At 66.4% G+C, this 23,159-nt stretch overlaps 1 protein-coding gene across 5 annotated transcripts in view; it reads left to right on the forward strand.

Annotated features, from left to right (window-relative positions):
* Window positions 1–23,159, forward strand: part of GSE1 (Gse1 coiled-coil protein) — a 385,451-nt gene that overhangs the window by 358,074 nt on the left and 4,218 nt on the right. For 2 of the 5 annotated variants that reach the window (XM_059383392.1, XM_059383397.1), the window contains 12 exons: window positions 6,416–6,615; window positions 11,100–11,275; window positions 11,607–11,807; window positions 12,265–12,456; window positions 12,782–13,086; window positions 13,413–13,737; window positions 16,008–16,621; window positions 17,694–17,806; window positions 18,098–18,368; window positions 19,736–19,849; window positions 20,699–21,070; window positions 22,604–22,876. In XM_059383392.1, the coding sequence (XP_059239375.1) occupies window positions 6,416–6,615; window positions 11,100–11,275; window positions 11,607–11,807; window positions 12,265–12,456; window positions 12,782–13,086; window positions 13,413–13,737; window positions 16,008–16,621; window positions 17,694–17,806; window positions 18,098–18,368; window positions 19,736–19,849; window positions 20,699–21,070; window positions 22,604–22,876 (3,156 nt within the window). The remainder of the gene's footprint in view (window positions 1–6,415; window positions 6,616–11,099; window positions 11,276–11,606; window positions 11,808–12,264; window positions 12,457–12,781; window positions 13,087–13,412; window positions 13,738–16,007; window positions 16,622–17,693; window positions 17,807–18,097; window positions 18,369–19,735; window positions 19,850–20,698; window positions 21,071–22,603; window positions 22,877–23,159) is intronic. The other 3 variants (XM_059383395.1, XM_059383394.1, XM_059383396.1) reach the window with 3 other exon arrangements.

A 23,159-nucleotide genomic window follows, 5' to 3' on the forward strand; every position in this document is an offset into this window, starting at 1 on the left:
CTCACTGCTCGTCCAGCTCCAGCACCGGCCTGGCCGCTTCATCCAGCCTGTCCCCACGCAGGAGCCTCTTCCGTGCAGAGACTGTACCCCCCCCCCCCCACACACCCCCCCCTTGGCATTGGAAGCCCCAGTTTTAGCCTTGGAATGAGCCCCAGTCTAGGGAACCCCAAGACTGCACTGACCCTCAGAGTGTCCCAGCCTCCGAGGCCTGCCCTGCAGGGCTTGTTGGGACCCCGGCTTTCTGTGGGCGGGGAGGTGCCTGTGAATGACTAAGTGAGGGTGTGAGTCAGGAGGGGCCTCGCCTGGAGTGTGACCGCAGCTCCCCAGCGGCCCTGACCCTTCCCCTGAGCTCCCTGCAGAGGGCGAGCCTGGGCACCCGCATCCCTGCCGGCCGGGGCATGACGCGGCAGGGGCCGCTGCCAGGCACTGGCTGTGACTGGCCATGGGGCGATCTCACCTCCCGCAGGGCTGCAGCGCCCATCTGCCCAGGACCGGGCAGGGGCAGTGGTGTGGGGAGCCTTCCAGGTCCCTGGGGCTGTGCGTCTCCCCTGACCCCACCCCGTGAGCCCACCTGGAGGGTCCTAACTCAGGTGCTTGGCCGGCCCACCTTCTGTGCCTTGCACAGTGCATACTCCGTGCCCCTGTCCAGGGCAAGTGTCTCTGGGCTGTCCCTGTGTGGCCTGGGGGCCCCGGCTAGGCAGAGGAAGCATGGTGGGCCCCGAAGCCTCTGGGACCTATTCCTCTCTCTACACAGTGTGTCAGGTGCATAGCGTTGCCACCCTGGACCCCATGGGGTGGTGGAGTGGCCTTCCGGAGGGGGCATCTGCCGAGAGCACTGGCTGCAGGGGCGGGGGCTGTGGGGTGTGAATTTCTAACACTCCAGGTCCAGGGCCCCAAACACCATGGGCGCCCCTGCCTGGCTTCCTTCCCCGGCACTTCTTGGCTTTCTGCCTCGTCTTGTCGCCGGCTTGGCAGGCGGGTCTGGTTACTGCCAGGCCTGGGGAGCTGCCGGAGCCCGGGTCTTGTCCCCAAGCCCCAGGGAGGCGGGGCGGATCCCTCCCTTGGCAGAGCGTGTGGGTGGGACTCTGCCCCCCAGTGTTGCCGCCACACAGCTGGCCCGGTGGAGCAGGGCGGGGTCTTCCGTGCTGCCCCCAAAATCTCTTTGTTTCAAAGAAAACAGCCAAGCCAGGGAAGGCAGGATCTGGCCTGGCGCGCTTGCTCCCCGCAGCAGGTCACCCGAGCGCTGGCATTTCCCCATGGGTGTCTGTGGCCCCATCTGACTCCAAATACAGGTGTGAGCTTGCGGTGGGGGGACCTTCTCCGCTGACCCTGGGCCCTCGGGGTTCTGGAGGCAAGAGCTGGAGGGCCCGGGAGGCTGGAGCTGGAGAAGCCACGTGTGCCCCCGATGCAGGGATATGGGGGGAAGGGGGAAGGCTTGGGTGGGCAAGATGGGTCTGACCAGAGCAATGGACCAGGGGCAATGCCCGGCCCAGGGGCATTTCGCACAGCAGGCTTCCCCTGGCTGTGGTGACACGGCACCAACTTGGCCCTGTCGCCTTCCCAGGGCTCCCCCTGCCTTGGTGCTCCTCGGCCCCCACCGCGTTGTCCCCAGCGTCCGAGCCCGCCGTTCTGGCCAGCCCCAGTTCAGCCCGCCGGCCAGTAATGGGCCCCTGGAAACGTGGCTCATAAGAAAGACCAACGCCTTGTCTTTGCGGATTTGGGTTTACGGACCGTCGTGTGTTCAAGATTGGGCCCAGGACCGTGCTGGTGGCTGGCGGCCGTGAGGCGGGGTGAGGACTCCGGCTGGTGGGAGGTAGGGAGACCCCCGGCCTGGAAGCAGGTGTGCAGGGCCTCTTTCCCAGCCCTTCTGTCCAGGCCCACGGGTCATCGGAACGAACCAGGGCCCTCAGCTGGGCAAGGACTGCCTGTGCCCCCCCACCCCCACTGTCCCCACTGTGCCGGGCTGCAAATGCCCCTGCCTTCGATGGCGTTTGGCCTCTGTCACCTGCGCACTTAGCTTCCCAAAAGGCACACGCTATGGCTGTTCCATTGGGCGCGTCCCAGGGAGGCCGACTTCGCGGCTGTCCGGGGAGCGGCGTGTGGGTGACCGCCAGCCGGGTGGCTTCCTGCAGGCCCCACGGCCCCTCGGCTTCAGTGAGCAGAGCACGCCGCGCCGCCGGCCAGCCTGCTTTCTGGGGGCAGATGGTGTTCGCCCGCCAGGCCTAGGGGAGGTCAGAGGAGGGGGAGGGCAGGGCCCCCCAGGGCTGTGGGGCGCTGGAGGCTGGCTGTCCTCTGGAGTCCAGCAGCCTGCGCAGGGACCTTCCGAGATGGACCTAGGACGGAACAGACTGCAGGGGTGAGCAGAGGGCCCTGGCTAGCAGGTGCACATGGGGTCCTCGGGGGGCCGCTGCCCCACCCTGGTTGTGCTGTGGGGCCCGGGTGGATGCCTGCCCTGGTGGAAGCCAGAGAAACCCTTGCTGGCACGGGGGCTGGGCCCCTCATACCCTCCTGCATGAGTCTATCCCTGGGGTACTGCCCCTTCCAACCCCGCCAGGCTTGGGTGGCCCAGCCCCGTAAGCGGATGGTCCCTTTCTAGGGAGACTGTCCCCTCATGTCCTCCCTGTCATCAGTGCCGAGAACCCTAACCCGGTGCAGGGTGAGGCCCAGAGACCGCGGCCGGTGTGGTGGGCTGGAGGGGTGGGTAGGGGTCCTGCAGCTGGGCACGGAGGTGCCTGCGGCAGCGTCCACTGGATGGCGGGTCCTTGTGTTGGTGGCCAACGGCATGTGTGTCAGGGAGAGCAGACGGCGTGGAAGGTTTGCAGTTTGGTTTCCAGGCTCCCCCGCTCCGGTCTCCCGAGTCTGGGGTCTCAGCTGTTAATTACATGTGCCCGGCGGCCTCGGCGCTAATCCTCCGAGGCAGACGGCAGAGGTGACGGCGTGCAGGGCCTCCCGTCGTGCCGGCTGCCCGCGCCCGCGGACAGGCTCCTGCCGTGTGCCTCCAGTTAATTAGGGCGGTCACAGGAGCGGGGTCGCGGTGGCCGCATGCTAACTGTGGGTGCGTGGTCAGGGATGGATTACGGGCTCTGGCCGGCCAGTGATGCTGCCCCCCCCCCCCCGCCCCAGTGCTGGGGGGAGGAGGTTGCTAATTGCCGGTGGCCTCCCAGTCCGAGTGCACCTGGGCCCCCAAGCTCCCCCTGCCACCTGGCCTGGAGATTAGAAACGAGGTTAATCTAGAGAGGCGAGTTAATGGCGTGAGGCGGAGCCCCTCGTGGGGGGGCTGGTGCTGTCAGCTGCTCCGGCTTGCGAGGCCCCCCAGGGCTGTTGCACTGCAGGGCTCCGAGCTGTGTGGGCTGCCCGGTCCATCTGCCCAGTGTCTAGAGGCCGCGAGCCTGCTTGGCCTTTGACCCCAGCTTTTCCTCCAGGCTCTTGGTGGCCTCTGCTTTGACCCCGGGCGCTCTTGGCCTGTGTGCGCTTTCCTTCCTTCCTGTTCTGGCTCCAAAACACACATACAGTCCTCTCCGCCCCCGTGGACAGTGGGGCCTCCCAGGGTGTGGGCCTGGCAGCCGAGTGTGGGGCTTAAGTGGGAGACAAGCTGTGAGTGCAGGAGACACAGCAGCCCTCGCAGAGCTGGGTGAGGGGGTGGGGATCACACGAAACGAAACGTGTTTCCGCCTACAAGGAAGCGTTGCCGGCCGTAGAAAGAAGGGGAGTCCCGACGCCCGGGACCAGACGGACGCGCCATAAACACCAACTGAGTGAGCAGCTGCCGGTGCTCATGGTCACGTCCGGTGAGATCGTTTAGGGCAACCTCCTGGAATGGGCACATGCATGTACTGAGGGCTGGGGTACCGGCCTCCTTTTCGGGGTGACGGCCACCCCTCCATGAATTTGCCGGGGCCAGTGAGTTCCCGCCTCGCAGTGGGGCGTTTTGTCATGCAGGGACCGCCCCCACGGAGCCCCTGCCACCCAGAAAGGAGGGCCACAGGGTTTCTGTGGAAATGCTCTTTTAGGGAAAAGATCCCTTATCTGGTGTGTTGTTGCGTTTTGTGTGTGTTTGTTTTTTTTTAAAAAGGCAAAGTGGAACTTTTATCAAAATCCAGATAATCTCCAGGAAGGCGCAGGGGCAGGCTCTCAGTGATCAGGAGGATCAGGAGACGCGCCCGCCGTCGATGGGACGGGCTGCATCATCCTGTCTTTGCCCTGGGTGCTGGTGTGACCCAGCCTCCCCTGCAGGGGGCGCTGCGGGCTGGCAACCGGCCCTAGGTGGTCTCTGCTGCCCGCAGCCCCCTTGCTGGCTGCCCTTTCTCTGGTGGGCGCTGGCCCCGTGTTGCTGGGTGCGTTCCCTGGAAGGTGCCGCCAGTTTGCAGAGTTGCACAGACCTGGGCGAGGGTTCAGGACTCCACACCCAGTGCTCTCTGTGTCAGCTGGTCAGTACAGGCACGGGCCCCCAGCCCCCAAGGGCCATGCTGGAACCTCAGGGAGGTCACTTTCCAGGAGAGGTCAGGTCTGCTCACGGACTGGCTGGATCCGCCTGTGACCGCCCCCCCACCCCTGCCCCGGCTGAAGGGGACCTGAAACCGGCTTTGGGTGCAGAACAGCGTGGTCACCAGCTTGGCCAGATGTAGCTTGTCTCAGGGCCATTGGCCCTCCCCTGCAGTAATGATCTCTGACCAGGAGCTTCAGACCGCACCCAAGCTAGCGGGCAGCTAGCCACCGACGTGGGGTGGCGGCCGTTCTTGCTGTCTAACCTGGGGACTCGGGGGTCACAGCAGCCCTTGAGCAGCTCCCTGAGGGACACCCGTTCCTCCTTGATATTGCTGATACGAAGAGCAGAACGTGCTGCTCCGGGGTTGCTCCGGGGTTTCCCCGTGGGGTTGGGACTGGGTGTCTCCGTGGGGCTGCCTTGTACAGTTGTACATGCCGTGGACAAGACTAGGGAGTCCTGTTGAAGTGTCCTGGACAAGAGGGCCTCGTCCAGGTCAAGGCTCTGTCCACGTTGCTGGGCCTCCGCGTGCAGCCGCTTTGCTTCCTGGCGATGCTGGGGAGCCCTGCTTGGCTGGTCAGGGCCCTGGGGCAGGAAGGAGGGGGACCCGCACTGGCGACGCCGTGGCCGCCAGGGCAAGGGGCTGTCGGCGCCCCTTTCCACACACAGGATCCCCACCCTGTAGCGTGAGTGTGGCCCCTGGAGGTGGTGCGGAGGCCCAGTGAGGGTCCCTCGGCCCTCGAGAGCAAAATCCGGGGCCACGCCTGCACGTCGGTGGCTTCTCCTCCTGTGGGGGTTGTCTTTGCGGACTCTGCTTCCTTTGCCCCCGCCCACGGGGGGCTCTTGCTGACAGAAGGTGCCCGTAGGGACCTTTCAGAAGGGGCAGCCTTTGCCCTTTGACGGGGCGTCTCCAAGCCACTGCTTGTGGTCCAGCTCGGCCGAAGCCCCTGGACCTCCCCGTCCCCCCACCGTGACTGTAGCCAAGCGTGTGTTCCTCGCCCGCGACCGTGGCTGCTCTCACGCTTCCAGATGAAGTGGGGTCCCCCGGGGTCCACGCCAGTCTGGGACGGGGGATTGGGCTGCGTGAGCCGATGTCTGTGGACCCACCACGGTGTGGTCACGTGAGGGGGCTCCACCCCCCCACCTGGAGTGCGGGGTGGGCGGGGTGGGTGTGTGCGCGCACTTAGCCAGGCCCAGGCAGGGCTCTGGAGGACCTGGACAGTGCTGGACGCCCTCTGGGGGTCCGGACCTGGGGAGCCCAGTGTGCCTGCCTTGCTCACGCCATGCCCATCGCAGGGGCAGCAGCCACTGACCGGAGCAGCTGGCCGGCTTGGCTGCGCTCGGGAGCCCCAGAGCGCTTCGCGCCCCGCCCCAGGCCCTGCGCACCCGCCTCCCGGGGGGCAGACAGCAGGTGGGAGTGAGGCTGGGCTCCCGGTCTTTATGGGGCCACGGAGGTGAGCCAGTAGTGGTGATGGTTATGACTCAGAATGTGCTGGAAACCAGCGACCTTTATGGTTTCAGTGGTGAATTAAAGCTCAGTTTTTAAAACTGAAGTCAACACAGTTGATACCTAAGGAAAAAGATGAGTCTCCTATGGCCACTGCTCCTGGTCCCCGCCCTGCCAGGCCCTCCCGTGGCCCTCCTGTGACCCCTCCGTCCGCAAGCACACAGGGGTCAGGGCCCTGTTCGGGGCCCGGGGCTCAGGTCCCCCATCAGCGTGGGGAGGGGTCGCCCTTCCTGCCCGCCCTGCTCACGCTCCCGGCTCCTCTCCCCCTCGGGCCGGGGTCCGGGGCTCGGGTGAGCGGCGCTGGGACCCTACACTTGTGCCCCTGCTGGTCCCAGGAGGCCAAGGGGCCAGGGAAGCCAGAGACGGGGTGCGGCCGGCGCCGGGTTGGCTGGGCTCACGCTGCTCTGCCCTTCCTTCTCCCGCAGGGTCTTCACTGAGCAGCGAGTCGTCCCCCGTGTCCTCGCCGGCCACCAACCACAGCTCCCCGGCCAGCACGCCGAAGCGCGTGCCCATGGGCCCCATCATCGTCCCCCCTGGGGGCCACAGTGTGCCCAGCACGCCCCCCGTGGTGACGATCGCCCCCACCAAGACTGTCAACGGCGTGTGGAGGAGCGAGAGCCGGCAGGTGAGCGCGGGCGCGCGGGCGGGCGCGGGAAGCGCGACGCTGGCCTGGAGGGTCCGTCCGTGTGTTGGAAGAAAACGCGACGGTGTCGGGCGGGCGGCCACAGCCAAGCACTGGGCCAGGGCTCGCTCCCACGACACGCTTATTCTTTGGGGGTCTGAGGCCTCTCCTGGGCGTGCAGACCGCCTTCTCCCTCTGTCCCCACCGGGCCCCCCTCTGTGCCCGTCTGTGTTCTCATTTTTCTTGATGCCACGGGTCGTGTTGGGTCGCGGCGCACCTCCGTGACCCTTTGGAAGCTCTCCCAGCATGCTCCCGCTCCGAGGCCCTGGGGGTCCGCACCCCGACATGAGAACTGGCGGGCGGGGGTCGCGGTTCCATGCGTAGCTGCACTCCGGCTTCCGTGGTAGCCTCCAGAGCCGCCCCCAGTACTTGGGGCTCCCCCGTGCGGCTGCTGCCCAGCCGCTTGCCCGGCAGAAGGCCCTGGGAGCGGTTCTTCAGCCCTGTCCCGGCTGCGCGCCCCCCTCCCACCTCCGCCCCTCCAGCAGCCCCGCCGAGAGTCCCAGTAGCGGGGTCGGGGGCTGGGAACACTGGGTTTCCCTCCTAAGCTCTGGGCGGGGGTGGGGTGCAGTCCTGGGAAATACCAATGAAACCACAAGAAAGATGGAAGCAGAGAGGCAGGTGGGCACAGAGGCCGTCCCCAGCCCCACCATGCACTTGGTGGGTGCATCCTCTTGGTGGGTCTGTCTCTTCTTTCTCTGCCCTGGGGGACGGGGGTAGCCTGCCTGTGTCCACAGAGGGGGCGGTCGTCAGGCAGGCCCTGGCCCCGGTGAGGATCCACAAGGAACCCACCCAGGATCCCTGGATCCCTAGAAACAGCTGTGGGCTGGGGCTCTCCTGGGTGGCCGTGTGCACATCTCAAGCTGCCGTCTGGGCCCTTGGCTTTGTGCGTTGTGCTCTGTGTGCAGCTTGAGGCCGCGAGAGCCCAGGTGGGGCCTGGTGGCCAGACTCCAGCCACAGCGGGGTTTGCAGGCCCCAGGGCTCAGCACTGGCTGCTGACAGCTGCAGGGGCCCGGCCTGTCCCCTTCGCCCTGCCCCAGAGCGGCTTCCTTCCCCCTTGATCGGCCCCGACCAGGGTGCCTCCCACGTATGCCCTCCTCACTCGCCTGCGCCGCGTGACTCCTCCCAGGGTCTCCTCCGAGGGTCCTGCCTGCCTCAGAAGCATTTAGTCACCCCCGAGGACGGGCTGTGATCGATCTGCTCCCGCCGCGTACCACCGCAGCGGTGACTGAAACGCTGGCGCCGCTGGGAGGGGGGGCGGCGGGCAGGGAACTGGATGAGCAGATGATGTGTGGCTCAGAGGCTCAGTGGAGAACGAAATCCTTCTGGGCAGCGGAGCTGGCAGGAGGCGTGAAGGCGGGGAGGGGGTGGGTCCCTCACTCCCCCACCAGGTGGGGACTCGTGGGGGTGGGGCTCTGGGCCTGGCCATCCCCAGTCGCCAGGGTCCTGTCTCCCAGGTAGGGGGGCCACAGCCCACAGCAGAGATGAAAAATGGCTTATTTTCAAGCTAGCAGGGCTTGTCCTGCCTGCCTGACCGGACTCTCTCCAGGCGCCGGAGAAGGAAGGATTCTCCTGCCCCTCGTCCTGCCTTGGTCTGTACCGCTGGGCCTGCAGCTGCCACGCTCAGGAGGGGAAGCTGCCCCCAGATGCTCCTTGAGGCGCGGCTCTCTGCCAGGACATCGGGAGCCTCTCGCACTCTCGGGGGGCCCCGGGGTGGCTGGGCCAGTCCGGGCAGCCTCTGTGCGCCCCCAGAGGGTGATCTCATGCCCAGGGACCTGCCACAAGCCTGGCAGGCCTCCAGCCAGACGGAAGGCGCGTGGGTCCGGCCCACTGAACCCCCACCCCACCCCTCGGCCCCCGCCGGTCCACCTGCCCCTCCCCCAGGTCCTGCCGCGCCGTGTTTTTCCTCTGCCGGTGGCAAAGTGCCATCTGGCCCAGCCGCCTTCAAGCTGGGCTTTGTCCCACTGAGGGGAGAAGGGGCCTCTCAGGACGGTGCCCTTGGGGGCCTCCTACGTGCCAGTGGCTGCCCCGGGGTCTTGGCCTTGCACAGGGATTGTGTACCTGGAGTGCATGCGACCAGGCCGGGACCCGGTGTGCCAAGGGCTGCCTGGATGGAGCCACTCCCCAGATGGGGTCCTCAGGGCAAGGACCCCGACCGGGGGTTCGGCTCCCTGGGTTGATGGTCTCCTTGGCTACTGTCCTTGTCCAGTGGTGCACCCTGTTCCTTCCACCCCAGGCCACAGCCACGGGGCCTTCTCCGTCCCACGGTGGCCCCCGCGAGGAGCAGGGTGCTGCCGCAGCCCGCGTGCCAGCTGACGGGCCCGTGGGAAGACCCAGCAAGCCCCGGCCTGCGCACAGCCCCTAAGACGCTCGCATGGGCGGGCCATGTGCTGGTTCTCCGCCTGCTTCCCCTTGCTGTGCGCGTCTGTCCCTGTCGCACCAGGAGCTGGGGCTCTGACTGGCCCCCTTGACAGATGGAGAAACTGAGGCACGAGGCAGCAGTGGGTCTCCTCTAGGGTCTCCAGGACCAGATAGGGAGCTCGCCCTGCTGTCCACACAGGCATCTGCAGGACACGAAGTCAGGCATGGGCCCTAGAACTCTCTGGAACAGTAGGATGTGGGGGTCCTGGACGGCTTGCTCTGACCCAGGCAGGCTATTGGTGCACGCACGTGTGCCCCCTGATGCCTGCCCTGCGAACGCCCCTACAGGGAAGGGCAAGCCAGAGCTCGTGAACCTGCGAGGACCCCGCCGTGAGCAATGGGGCCGTGCCAGCCTGCAGGCGGGAGCAGATGTGGCCGCTCATTAAAAATTCCCATCAGCGGCCTGTCTCCTTCGGTTAATTGTCACGGATGTGTCTCCTGGAAGGCTGGGGAGGGCGCGGCGGCGGCACCGGCCAGGCCCTCCGGCTGCCCCCACGGCCCACCCTGCCTGGTCCACTGGCCTGTGGCTGCTGCTGGGGTAGTGGGGGGGTCGGGTGTGGCCGCAGCAGCTCTGCTGTCCCCCCTCCTCCCAGCCTTGCCGGGCGGCCTTGGACCCGGCAGAGCCTGGAACGTGGGGTGGCGAGTAGGGAACAGGGCATCTCCTCCGGGGACCGGGCTCAGCCGCCACATGTCCGGTGTTCCTCAGCCTGGGCCGCCCGGAGTAGACCGTCCAAGAGTCATAGTCCCCCCTTGTCTTCAAGGGGTGCTTGGTGTTCTGTGACCTGGTGGGAACACCGTGGATTCGGGGTGGACAAGCCGGGTTTGACCCCCCAAGTGCCCCATGCTTTCCTGTGGCCCTGGTTTGCTCTCCACTCATTGTGGGCAGCCGGACCTGGGGGCAGGGGCGGGGTGGGGGGGAGGTCCATCCAGCCAGGAGAAGGAAGGGCCTGGTCGAGAAGCTGCTGGGGCCTGGGGACGCCCGTAGCCATGGCCTCAGAACCCCCATGGCTGAGGTCAGGCCTGGGCTGCCAGTGACCTCGCTTGGGCTGGGAAGGGCTGTTGTGATGGTGGAGGTTCCTCCCCTGCCTCCAGCTGCTCCAGAATCCAGAAGATTCTGAACCAGCGTCAGGAGCCCCCGACTGCCGTGGATGTCCTAAGGCTGGCTGCTCGGCTCCCTTCAGCCGCGGGCATGACAAGAGCAGTCACGACTGTGGGTGGTGTGCATCCCCGGGGCTGGACCCTCCAGTGGCCACACATGGCAGGCTCTGCCCTTGGCCTTGGTCAGGGCTCTTCTTCCCCCTCCTGCCTTGAGCAAGCCCCTCCTCCGGTTTCCCAGGGTCTCCCTCCCCGCTGGGCCCCAGCCCACCAACCGTGTGTGCAAAGGTGGCCCCAGACGGGTCCGGCCAGTCAGGGTCCCACAACTGCCTGCTGTGGCCGGTGCCAGGACCACCCCTGGGGGTTGGCAGCAGGCTGAGACCAGCGCATTCTGCCCGGGGGCCGTGCCAGCTTCTCGGCTGCGACTCCGCGGGTGCCAGGGGGCCGAGGTGTCTGTGATGCGCGCAGGCAGCTGTCAGCACAGCTGCCGCTCCGGCCCCTGGGGGTCGCCTGTGCCTGCTCCGTGATCCGTGGATGGTGGGGGGCCCGACTGGCTTCGCTGTTCCCTGCTGCAGAGCGGAGCTCACTTCCTGCGCCTGCTGCCACAACACCAACCTCCCCGCGCTGGGGACCCCGTGGGAAGGGCGAGGGGGGGCTCCACTCCGGGCCGCGTCTGCTCACGGGCACTTGCATTCATGGCCCCTGCAACGAGATGGGTTTCCACGCAGCCCTCCTGCCACGAGAACCCATGTCCTCCCGGAAGTGGGGGGACTGCCTCCCACGTGCTCCCGGGGATGGGGTGGAAACCCGTTAGGGAAGCGCATCTTAGAAGCCCCAAAACACAAGCCTCCCTGGGTCTGGAGGAGGCCCCTGCCCTGCACCCTGGGCCTGACCCGGTGCTCTCTGTCCCCCAGCAGGACACCGGCTCTCGGGGCAGCAGCAGTGGGCGGGAGCGCCTCATCGTGGAGCCCCCGCTGCCCCAGGAGAAGGCGGGGGGCCCAGCCATCCCCTCACACCTGCTCAGCACCCCTTACCCTTTCGGCATCTCCCCCAGCTCTGTGGTGCAGGACTCACGCTTCCCACCGCTCAAGTAAGTCTGCAGGTCGGGAGTGGGGGCACGTGTGCCGGGGCGTCCGGTGGGGAGTGGGGGCGCCTGTGCCAGGGGGTCCGGTGCTGGGTGGCTCTTCCCACTGCCTAAGCCGCCGGTCGGGGCTCTTGGAGCCAGGGGTGCCTCCGGGCTGTGGGGGGCCTGAGGAGCCGTCGTGGCCCACCTCTTGTTTCTGCAAGTCCCCTGTCCCCAGAGCCCCTCCATGCTGGGGGGGGGGGCACTTGGGGGGGGTGGGGGAGACTGGCCCGTTGCCGGCCCATGCGGGAGTTCTGCTCACCGCAGTCCTTCCCACGTCCGTCCGTGCCCACCGCAGCCTGCAGCGGCCTGTGCACCACGTGGTGCCCCCGAGCACCGTGACCGAAGACTACCTGAGGAGCTTCCGGCCCTACCACACCACCGAGGACCTGCGCATGTCCTCGCTGCCTCCGCTCGGCCTGGACCCCGCCGCCGCCGCCGCCGCCTACTACCACCCCAGCTACCTGGCCCCGCACCCATTCCCCCACCCGGCCTTCAGGTGAGGCCCCCCCCCGAGTCAGCGTGACGTTCTGGGGCCAGGCTCCGTGCCTCGAGCAGCCCCCGGCCTTCCGAGTTAGCCGTTGGGGGTTCACCCCTGGCGGAGCCCCGTCCCCCACCCCCGCCGGCGTCCGTACTGCCGCTCCCGCAGCGGCCATCTATTGGGCTGCGTCACTGGGAAGCCCCGGGGGAAGCATGTCCCCGCCTCTGCCCTGTGCGGGGGCCCTGCCAGTCCTGGCCTGACGCATCTGTGCGGGGGCTGCTGCTCCCAGGGCACCTGCGGTCAAGCCTGAAAGCGTCCTGGCTGGGTTTGGGGGCTGGCTGTGGGGTGGCCTCTGTCCGCAGGCCCTTGGTGGCAGCTCCCCGCCTTTCTGCCCTGGTTGCGCGGCACCTTTGGAGGGGCCTGGCCATGGTGTCTTCCCCTTTGGGTCTCACTGGGCCCAATCTTCTCCACACAGGATGGATGACTCGTACTGCTTGTCAGCCCTGCGGTCCCCCTTCTACCCCATCCCCACCCCCGGCTCCCTGCCCCCCCTGCACCCGTCGGCCATGCACCTCCACCTCTCCGGGGTCCGCTACCCCCCTGAGCTCTCCCACTCGTCCTTGGCTGCGCTGCACTCGGAGCGGATGTCCAGCCTCAGCGCCGAGAGGTAAGCCGTGTCCTGGGCCGGGGTGTCCCTGCTCACGGGGTGCGGCGCGGGGCCAGGGTGGCCCCCGTGGCCTCAGTCTGCTCACTTGGGGGGGGGGGCACGGCCGGTGCCCGGGAGCCCCGTGTCCCGTCGCCGGCCTCCTGGCACGAGCGTGCGGGAGAGGCTCGGGGAGCAGGTGTGCGGCTTTCGGTCGGGGGGACTCGGAGTTTCTCGGTGACTTAGTCCACGCGGAGGCCTGCGTGTCTGCTGTCGCGGTGCCAGTGACGGTGCTGGTCCCCCGGCAGCAGCGCAGCGGCCGTCAGCACCTCCTTCCCCTCGCCCGCAGGCTCCAGCTGGACGAGGAGCTGAGGCGCGAGCGGGAGCGGGAAGCGGATCGCGAGCGGGAGAAGGAGCGCGAGCGGGAGCGGGAGAAGGAGCGGGAACGGGAGAAGGAACTGGAGCGTGAGCGGGAGAAGGAGCGCGAGCGGGAGCTGGAGCGCCAGCGGGAGCAGCGGGCCCGCGAGAAGGAGCTGCTGGCCGCCAAGGCGCTGGAGCCGGCCTTTCTGCCCGTGGCCGAGCTGCACGGGCTGCGGGGCCACGCCGGCGAGGAGCGCGGCAAGCCCTCGGAGCAGCTGACCCCGACGCGCCCAGGTACCGCGGGGCCCGGCGGCCGTGGCCGGGAGTGGGGACAGTGGGTCCACCAAGGCCGCGGCGCACGATGGCCAAGGACAGCAAGTGCTTTAGGAAAGGAGGGAAGAGTTTTGAGTGTTTTTTTTCCCTTTGCCTTAAACATCCCTCGTTTCACCGGGAGCGCGTTGCGGTCAGACTTCGCGCCGGCTTGTTGACCGGCTGGCGGGACCACAGGGAACCCCGTGTGCTCCCCTGGGGCCCCTGGGGGCAGGCGGCCGCGGGGGAGGAGGGGGCGCGTGGGCCGGGCTGGGGCGCTGAGGTCCGGCGGCGGCGGTCTGTCCCCACAGAGAAGCTGAAGGAGGCCGGCCTGCAGGCCCCGAAGCCCGTGCAGCACCCCCTGCACCCCGCGCCCGCCGCGCATCACGCCGTGCCCGGCCTCCTGTCCAACCACAGCATCTTCTCGCTGCCGGGCAGCAGCGCCGCCACGGCCCTGCTCATCCAGCGCACGAACGAGGAGGAGAAGTGGCTGGCGCGGCAGCGGCGGCTGCGGCAGGAGAAGGAGGACCGGCAGTCGCAGGTGTCGGAGTTCCGGCAGCAGGTGCTGGAGCAGCACCTGGACATGGGCCGGCCCCCGGTGCCCACGGAGGCGGAGCACAGGCCGGACAGTGCCAGGTGGGGCTCGGCGGGGCGGGGGGCAGCCTGGGAGGGAGGGGGGCTTCACACTGGGATTGGCTCCGAGCCAGCCAGCATTGCTGGGGCGCCTGCGGTTTGCACCGCCTCCTGAGTGCTTTCACTTGCTACCACGGGCTCTGCCTCTGACCAGTGAGGCCCACAGAGGTGCTGGTCCCTCGGTGACGGCGCCGGCAGAGCCAGGGCCTTCCCGCACAGCCTGGCTGCGTCCGCACAGGGAGAGTCGAGGCGCCTGGACGGGGCGGGAGAGGCTTTGATCCTTACACCGGCTCTCGCTGTGGGCCTCTGCTTTCAAGCCGAAACGCTTCTTTAATAAGAGAGGGGACTACGTTTAATTTTCGTTCAAATAGAAAATTAAGTTTATTGCTGCTGCAATAATACCCGTTTCCCAGCCCCGTCCTGGGATCCCCCAGGAGGCCTTTGTGCCTGTCCTTGGGCCCCGGCCTCCACTTAGAGCTGTGCCCGAGCCTCCCCACTGCCACCTGGTGGTCGGGCTGTCACCTAGAGCGTCCCTACCCCACCGTCCATCCCTCTCTGCCTGGCCATGTCTCAGGGACAGGGGATGCTGGCCTCAGTTCCCCCAGTTGTGCACGAGGGGAGCCAGGCAGGAAGGTCTCAGTGTCTGGGATGCTGCCTGGTGGAGGCTTTTCCAATGTCCACGTGCTCGTCGCCTCTTTGCTTTAGCCTTTGGCCAACTGCCCCGGGCGCTGCTGGCCTGGTCCGCAGCCCTGAGCGGCATCCGCTGAGTAGGGCAACAGCAGGGATTCGCTTGGCTGATGTGCTGTGAGCTGGTGTCCCCACGCGGGCAGGCGGCACTGCCCACCGTGGCCGCAGCGAGGGCGTCTCTGCTGCTGGCCGTTCCTCTGTTTCTCGGAGGCCTCTCGGAGGCGAGGTCGTGTCTGCCTGTGAGCTCCTCCCATCTCACACCCGGGGCCTGGGAGAGCAGCCGGCACAGCCCGCTGGCCTGATGAAGTCTGGGTATTCTGGCTCTGCCGGAGTCTTCTCTGCCCAAGGCCTGAGGAGCCTGGCACCACTGTCACCAGTAGGGGCAGCCTCTGCCTCGGGATGTAGCAGCCTCAGGTGGGCCGGGGCACTGGGGTGGGGGGCCGAATCTGGCCCCCAGCCGCCCTCTCCCGGCCTCCGTGGTCCCCACAGCAGCCGGCTGCGCGCTTGGCCGCACAGCAGCGTGAACCTGACCTCTGACGGGCCCGCGTGTTCCGAGCTAGAAAACCACTCCGTGCTCGGCTGCGGTGCAGGACGTACTTACTCTGCTGACTGCTTTCGCTTTTTGGCCATTTACTTAAGGACCTGTGGCTTCTTGATACAGTGGCCTTTTGTCTCTGCTGCTCAGCAGTGCAAGAGCCTTCGGGGGCGTTCTCCCAACCTGCCTTTGGGAGTAATTTCGTGGCTGTGGTTCAGTGCCTGCCCCCTGGCCAGGTGGGGGGGGGACTCTGGAAGCTGTGATAGAGGCGAAGCGACTTACCCAGTGGGCGGCTCCCGCCCGAGTGTGCAGCGCTGCAGCCCACCAAGTGGCTTGGCTCCGTGGGGACTCTTTGGTGTAGCTGCTGCCTTGGGGCCACGTGGGGTTGTTGGCCTTCTCCCCCTCCCAAAACTGTTTCTTTGGGAGGAGAGGGGGGAGGGGAGGGAGAAGCAGACTCCGCAGAGCAGGGAGCCCATCGTGGGGCTCATCCTGGTACCCAAGCCAAAGGCGCCCACTGAGCCCAGGATCAGGGACCTGCTGTTCCGATGGGAACCACTGGGGTTCGGCAAGAGCACAGAGCCACCCTAGCTGTGACTGCCACCAGAAACAGGTGTCCCCAGCCCACTGGCTGGGCAGACCCTGGGAGAGAGGTGAGCGGCCCTGGGAAGGCTGCCCTGCCCCACGTCTGTCCACTGCTTGGCACACGCGGAGGTGCCAGTGACAAGGACACACTTCTGCCGTCAGAGCCTTGTCCTCTCCGTCGGGGAGCAAAGGTCTGTCCTCGTACAGAGCTCGCTGTGTGCGAGGTTGTGGGGGAGGGGTCAGAGCAGAAGCGGGTCCGGCCGAGACCGTCTCTGTCCGCAAGCAGCGGTCACCTCCGAGCTTCCGTGTTCTCTCAGAAGTCGACGCCTCCAGCTGTGGCAGGCGAGCTGGGGTCCCCGGGCAGCAGCCTGTGAAGGGGTCTCAGAGGCGGCGGCCTGGGCGCCCCTCCAGCTCCGCGTGCCCGGGCGGCTGCTGTCGTGACCAACGGCCTGCTCTGCTCCTTCCCCAGGCCGGGACCAAACCGCCCAGAGCCGGGCAGCCGAGACCCCCCGCAGCACTTTGGCGGGCCCCCGCCGCTCATCTCGCCCAAGCCCCAGCACCACTCTGTGCCCGCGGGCCTCTGGAACCCGGTGTCGCTGATGGACAGCAGCCTGGAGCCGCGGCGGGCCCCGGAGAGCCACCCTCTGCACGGCCACCCCGCCCCATTCGAGCCCAGCCGCCAGGCCGCCGTCCCGCTGGTGAAGGTGGAGCGCGTCTACTGCCAGGAGAAGGCGGAGGAGGGGCCCCGGAAGCGCGAGGCCGCCCCCCTGGACAAGTACCAGCCACCCCCGAGGGAGGCAGGGGGCCTGGAGCACCAGGCCTTTCCTCACGGGCCCGGGCCCTTCCTGGCCGAGCTCGAGAAGTCCACCCAGACCCTCCTGGGCCAGCAGCGGGCCGCCCTCCCTCAGCCCGCCCCCTTCGCCGAGCTGGCCGGGCCGCTGAAGCCGGGCTCGCCCTACCGGCCGCCCGCGCCACGGGGCCCCGACCCGGCCTACATCTACGACGAGCTCCTGCAGCAGCGGCGGCGGCTGGTCAGCAAGCTGGACCTGGAGGAGCGCCGGCGGCGAGAGGCCCAGGAGAAAGGTGCGGCCCCCCGGCTCTCGAACTTCCTGGGGTGGGGGTGGGGGACAGTGGTGCCAGAGCCTCCCCGGGCCGGGCTGCCAGCCGCTCAGGGAGCGGGTTTGCTGGCTCCTATGTCGCTCTCTGACTCTGCTGGGGAGACGGACCTGGGGTCCCTGCCGGTCCTGCTACAGCGCAGATCGGCCAAAAAGCCAAACCGAGCTCTCTGGAAGGAAGGATCCACAGACAGGCACGACGGATAAGTGACGACCAGAGCTAATAAGGTGGTTTTACATACTAATAGTGTAGCATGACAGGGCAGGAGGCTGTTGAGAGAACAGGCCTGGGCCCCGTGGGGGCTCCTCGTGGGGGCTCCTCGTGGGGGCTGTCATCCTTTGGGAGGGTTGGGCGTGGGGCAAGGCCCCGGGGGCTGCCCCAGCACAAAGCTTTTCTCCTGTTGAACTCAGTCTCTCAGCCGGGAGCTGCGGCCAAGGCCAGGTCTTCCCAGGTTGCTCTAGGCCAGATTCAGGGCCGACAAGTATTGTTCATCTCCACTTGCCTCGTGAGGAAGGAAGAGGGGCTACTCTGGTACCCTTGGTGCAGGGGTTCTGTGGTCCTCTGCATCGGAGTTTTTGTGCGTGCCCTATGCCTTAGGGACCTGAGTGCGCCTGTCCCCTCCTGGGTAAGGGACCCAGATGGCCACAGAGGGAGGGGGTGGGTGTGCACACACAGCCTTGTGTTGCCATGGACACAGCCCAGGCCTGTGGGACGAAGGACTCCCTGCAGAGAGAGCACTGTCCTTTCGGGCTGTCTCAGCCTGGTCACTTGGGGTCCAGAGGAAACCCAGCATCTGCCTCCTGCGGCCTCCATGGCCCAGCCCAGCCACTGTCCCTGTCCAGCACGAAAACCCTAGGACTGGGAGTTAGTGCACATCTCCACCGGGGCTGACAGGAGTCTGGGCTTCAGGGTGCTTAGAGAGGCTGGCCGGGCGTGGTCTGACAGAAGCATCTGTACGCAACTCATCTGTACGCCCCGTGTGTGCCCCACTGGAGGATGAGGCCCCTTGCCCAGCCAAATAAATCATTCTCGCCCCCAGGGTACTACTACGACCTAGATGACTCCTATGACGAGAGCGACGAGGAGGAGGTCAGGGCCCACCTCCGCTGTGTGGCTGAGCAGCCACCGCTCAAGCTGGACACATCCTCCGAGGTACTGGAACCTGGTCCCTGCTGCCTGGGGCTGTAGGTTGGGCTCTCGGTGCCCCCATCAGCGCCTGCGTCCTGGCTTCCCTCCCGCTGTCCCGGGCAGCCCCGCCCTTGCTGGGACTCCCTGCGCGCCTCTCTTCTGCTGGTGGCCGCTGTCTGGATGTGCTCGCCGTCGGGGTCCTGCTCTGTGGGCCACGGCACACAGGCTGCACGGACCTCAGGAGGGGCCCCTGGGACCGTGGAAGCATGCCACTGCCCGAGGTTTCAAACTCATTTGTTCTCTTTCCCAATCTAGAAGCTAGAGTTTTTGCAACTTTTTGGCTTGACCACCCAACAGCAGAAGGAGGAACTGCTGACCCAGAAGCGGAGGAAGCGGCGGCGGATGCTGAGGGAGAGAAGCCCGTCGCCCCCGATGATGCAGAACAAGCGGCAGACGCCCTCCCCGAGGCTGGCGCTGTCCACCCGCTACAGCCCCGACGAGATGAACAACAGCCCCAACTTCGAAGAGAAGAAGCAGTTCCTGACTATCTTCAACCTGACCCACATCAGCGCCGAGAAGAGGAAAGGTACGGCCCGGTGCGGGTCTCGCGGGCTGGGGTCGCTCCACGGCCACGGGCTTCTGGAGAGGCAGGGCTGTGGGCTCCCGGTGGGATCGGAAGGCGCTTCATCCGGGGCTCTCTTCGCTCCGTCGGTCCCCCGCGAGGCAGCCGCTTTGCTGTCACAGGCCTGCCTCTGTGTCTCTCTGGCATCAACTTTCTCTCCGTTCCAAATGCAAGTCCCCCTCCTTGGAGCGCATTTCTCTCGTCGCATCGGTGGCCTCTGTTTCTGCTACTCTTGTCGCTTGTCAGACCTCTCGGCACCTGCGCAGCAAGCGGAGCGACCCCTGGGTACAGGGGCGTGTCACACCTTTCTGCGGTGGCCACTTTCCTCTTGGGGCCGGCGTGGCCCAGGGCGCTTTGTGTTGCCACGGTAGGAGGCCCCGGGGTGGCTGAGCTTGCCCTGGCAGGTGCTTCTGGGGCCGTGAGGCCACTGGGGCCGCGCCCGGGCCGCGTCTTGGGGCAGGAGCCGTGGGGCAGGAGTGGCGCGGGACTGGCGCGCGCTCCTAGTGTGTCTGGCGTCCCGCTCTTCCGTGCGCTCCGCACGCTCATGTAGTATCTGTGCGTTCGGGTGCAGACTCGGCCGGTCTGGGTGCTCCGTGCACACTTCCACGTGCAGCTTGCAGACACCGAGGCGGTCGCTTCTCTCTGAAAGGAATTCGGATGAAGGCAGGAGCGCTGACCGGTCCCGGGCTTGCTCCACTGGCGGCCTTCACGGGCTAATTCGTTCGCCTTCTGCCTAAAGCCGGTCTAGTGGGACCCATGCGCCCATGAGGCAGGGACGTGTTGGTCGCCCGCGCCGGGGCCCAGGAAGAGTCATGGTCGGTCTGTAACCAGCGTCTTTGTGCCTGACTTAAGCCCTAGAGGAAGCCACAGTGACGCAGGCACTCAGGGTCAGGAACGAGGGCCACCGCCAGGGGAACTCGCCACACCGGGCGTCATGGCAGGTCCGGCCCGTTTCGGTCAACGGCAGCCACCCGGGGACATATGCTCACAGGCCGGGCACGGGGGGTAGAGGATGCGCCTGGAGCCTGTACTTCCCGGGCCGCCGCTCGTGCGCGGGAGCCTTAAACACAATCGCCGCGTGGGGCGTCGTTCCTTCGCTGTGCACACGCCGTCGTCTCCGCGGCGGGTCCGGAAGGCTCTGCAGGAAGAGCTGAGCGGAATCTGGGCTCGCTCTGAAAGACAGGCTTCCTCCTTCCAACACAGCCTGTCCCTCGGTGCTCGCTTCTTGCTCCTGCTTTGAAGGGCTCGCGCCTGCCAGCCAGGGCCCGGGCGAGCAGCCTGCTCCCCAGCGACCCACCTGTGGTGTTAATCTCAGGCTGCTTTTCTCATAGACAAAGAGAAACTTGTTGAAATGCTCCGTGCCATGAAGCAGAAGGCACTGTCCGCAGCAGTGGCAGACCCACTCAGGAGCTCTCCGAGGGACAGTCCTGCTGTCTCCCTGAGCGGTAAGGCCCAGGGCGGGCAGGACAGCCCCTTCCTCCGCGGCCGCCTGGGACTGTCCCGAGGGCTGCCCAAGGTCAGGCGACCCCTCAAGGTCTTCTTCGTCAGGAATCTTTCCTCCCGGAAGCAGGTGTTTCTCTCCATCTCGCTCTTTCACAAGCTGCCCGCACAGCTGGGCAGGCTGTCCTCGGGACAGAGCAGGAGAGCAGGACGGCAGGGCCAGGGGCTGACGGGGAGGGTCCCGGCTTCTGAGGGGCCGTCCGCGGTCGCTTGGTGCCGTCCCAGACGCCACCCGGCTGGGCCTCAGAAGCCCCGAGCCCCAGATCCCGGTACGGCTGCCCCTGCCCCGCGGCTCCTGCTGGCCCCGAGCTGGTGCGCTCTCTGGCATCTCCGTCTTGCTTGTTCTGCCCTGCAGGCCTCTCCGATACTTGCCTTCACGCCTCTTCTGTCTGTCTCTCTCTCTCTCGGCTTCCATCAAATCTCGCTGCGCTGCTCCGTGGAACCGGAAATCTCTGTGGTCCGGCCCTGTTCCCAAATCCTAACATGGTCTCTCTTACCGGGTTGGGGCACGTTAACATCTCCCTTGTGGGTGACTTGAAGCGACCTGCTGCTTCCTTCAGATTCTCTATCTTCCCGGCTGCCTTCCCGGGGCACCATTCAAGGAGGGACTCGCTGCGGCACGCAGCCCCCCCCCCGCCCCCGCCCCGACCGCGCGCACTCACGGACGCCGAACTGAACGGCCCCCCGGGTCGTGGTTCTCTGCGCTGGGTCTTGATTACACTCAGCTCTGGAGGTCAGCGCCTGGCCGGTCACTCCCCGCTCTCACCGTTGTCCTCGCTTTCTCTCTCCAAAAGAACCAGCCACGCAGCAAGCCTCTCTCGAGACGGAGAAGCCTGTGGGTGTCGCTGCTTCCTTGTCTGACGTCGCCAAGGCCACGGAGCCCGGGAGACTGGAGCAGCTCCGGCCCCAGGAGCTGTCGCGGGTCCAGGAGCCAGTGGCGCCCAGCGGCGAGAAGGCCAGGCTGAGCGAGGCCTCCGGGGGCAAGAAGAGCCTGAGCCTGCTTCATCACATCCGCGGCCCCGCGCCCAAGGACGTCCCCGTGCCGCTGTCCCACAGCATCAACGGGAAGAGCAAGCCGTGGGAGCCCTTCATGGCGGAGGAGTTCGCGCACCAGTTCCACGAGTCTGTGCTGCAGTCCACCCAGAAGGCCCTGCAGAAGCATAAAGGTACTGAGGCTGCCTGGTCTGTCCCTGTCCCTGTCCCGCTCCCGTGTCACCAGAGCGGCCGGCGGGATTTCCTGGAGCACCGGGCTGCATCGGGGGTCGCCCTCAAACTTCAGTGTGCACGAGGTGCTGGGAGCGCTCCGTGGCTGGCAGGTGCCACTGCTGCCACTGGCCTGCCGACCCCAGCTCAGGAAGAGTCAGCAAGGGCCGTCCTCTGAGTTGTAGAAGCCCTTGCTTTTCGCAAGGCCGGTCTCAGGCACAGGGAGGCTCTGTTCCTCCTGTAGCGCGAGCTTTCCCAGCGTTCCCGCGCACCCGGGCTGGCGGCTGTTCCTTCCAGCAGCCTCCGAGGGTACTCTGTGGGACACTCGGGCACTCCTCTTGGATAGCTTCGTGGAAGTCCCCAAAGGGGGGAGAACAGGGGTCGCTACAGCTCGTTCTCGCTGAATCAAAGGTCGAAACTGCCCAGAGGGAGAACGCCCGGGGCTTCGGTAACGAGGGTGGCGTTCCGTGTGCGCCAGCAGCCAGGAGAAGTAACGGGCTAAAGGGCGGTGGTGGTCAAGGTCAGAGTCAGGAGGAGTTTTCTCGACTGGGTGTTTGTTGTGGGTGTACTTGAACGAGTCCCGTTTCCAGGGAGAAAATATTTTGACTAGGTGACCAGGTTAAATACCCTCGTCCTCTTCGACACACGACGTCACGGGCTTTCCTGTGGACCCGGGACTCGTTTTTCCCGCCTTGTTTTACACCAACCCTTTCCTGACAGTACACTGGACCGTTTTTTCAGGGTTGTTTTTTTTTTGTTTTTTTTTTTTTTTAAGATTTATTTATTTTTTAAAAAGAGAGAGGCAGAGGGAGAGGCAGGCTTTCTGCTGAGCAGGACCCCGGATCACCACCTGAGCCTGTGGCAGACCCTAACAACAGAGCCTCCCAGGCGCCCGCATTCGTTTACTTCAGAGAGTGACACGGAAGGGTCAGGGGAGAGGGAGAGCGAGAAGCCCAGCCCCACACAGCCCCGCACAGAGCCCCACACGGGGCCCCATCCCAGAGGCCCAGTGTCTGCAACCTGAACTGAATCCAAGAGTTGGACGTTCCAACAGCTGTGCCCCCCGGGCACCCCCTCCTGAGGACTTAAAGCCTTCTGCGTCCTGCCAGTCCAGGCCATGCAGGGCCATGCCACGGGGCAGTGCCGGCCTCATCGAACCCGGTCCCGGCAGCAGCCAGCAGGGGGTATGCCCGCAGCCTACAGGACCACACTCCCCGAGAGGGCGCTGACTAGTGTCCACAAGGGCCAGCTGCAGACCAAGTTCAAGCCCCGTTTCCTAAGACAGGACACGGGGTGCAGTGTCGCTCAGGGATCGGCGTGGCTGAGACCACACGCCCGTTAGGACTGAGTGGAGGAGACACATGGCTGTTGGGGTTGTCGTGGCTCTCCAACCTTGCCCTTGGTTGCCACGTTCGACCTCTGGAGGGCACGGGCCTCTCCGTACCGCCGTCGCGCAGAGTCCCGGCGGCCCGTGACGAGCTGCTCTCTCCCCGCAGGGAGCGCGGCCGTGCTGTCTGCCGAGCAGAGCCACAAAGTCGACGCGTCCGTCCACTACAACATTCCGGAGCTGCAGTCCTCCAGCCGGCTCACTCCGCCCCAGCACAACGGGCAGGAGGCCCCCCCCGGGAGGAAGGGCCCCCTCCCGCAGGAGATGGACCAGGACTCGGGGGAGGACGAAGACGACGGAGAGGAGGAGGAGGACGAACCCCCCAGGCGCAAGTGGCAAGGGATCGAGGCAATCTTCGAGGCTTACCAGGAACACATAGAAGGTACGTGGGGGAGGGGCCAGGGCCTTGGGAAAGAAGGTAAAAGGCAGCGGACTGGACCCATCTGTGTGGCTCTCCCTGCCAACCGGGGACTCTGCGTGGTGGCACGGACACTGCATTCCTGGGGCACAACTACGTAATTCTCGTCCGCTGCCCCGCCTGTTTCCCAAACCGTTCCTTGGGCTTCTGCGGGTGCCCCAGTTTATAGACTGGAGGCCACGGTCCCTGGAGGAACTTAAGTACCAGTGGCTGCCACCACTCAGTGGGACAGCACGGACCTGGGCCA

Source organism: Mustela nigripes, chromosome 17 (genome assembly GCF_022355385.1).
Source record: "Mustela nigripes isolate SB6536 chromosome 17, MUSNIG.SB6536, whole genome shotgun sequence".
NCBI classification, from domain to species: Eukaryota; Metazoa; Chordata; class Mammalia; order Carnivora; family Mustelidae; genus Mustela; species Mustela nigripes.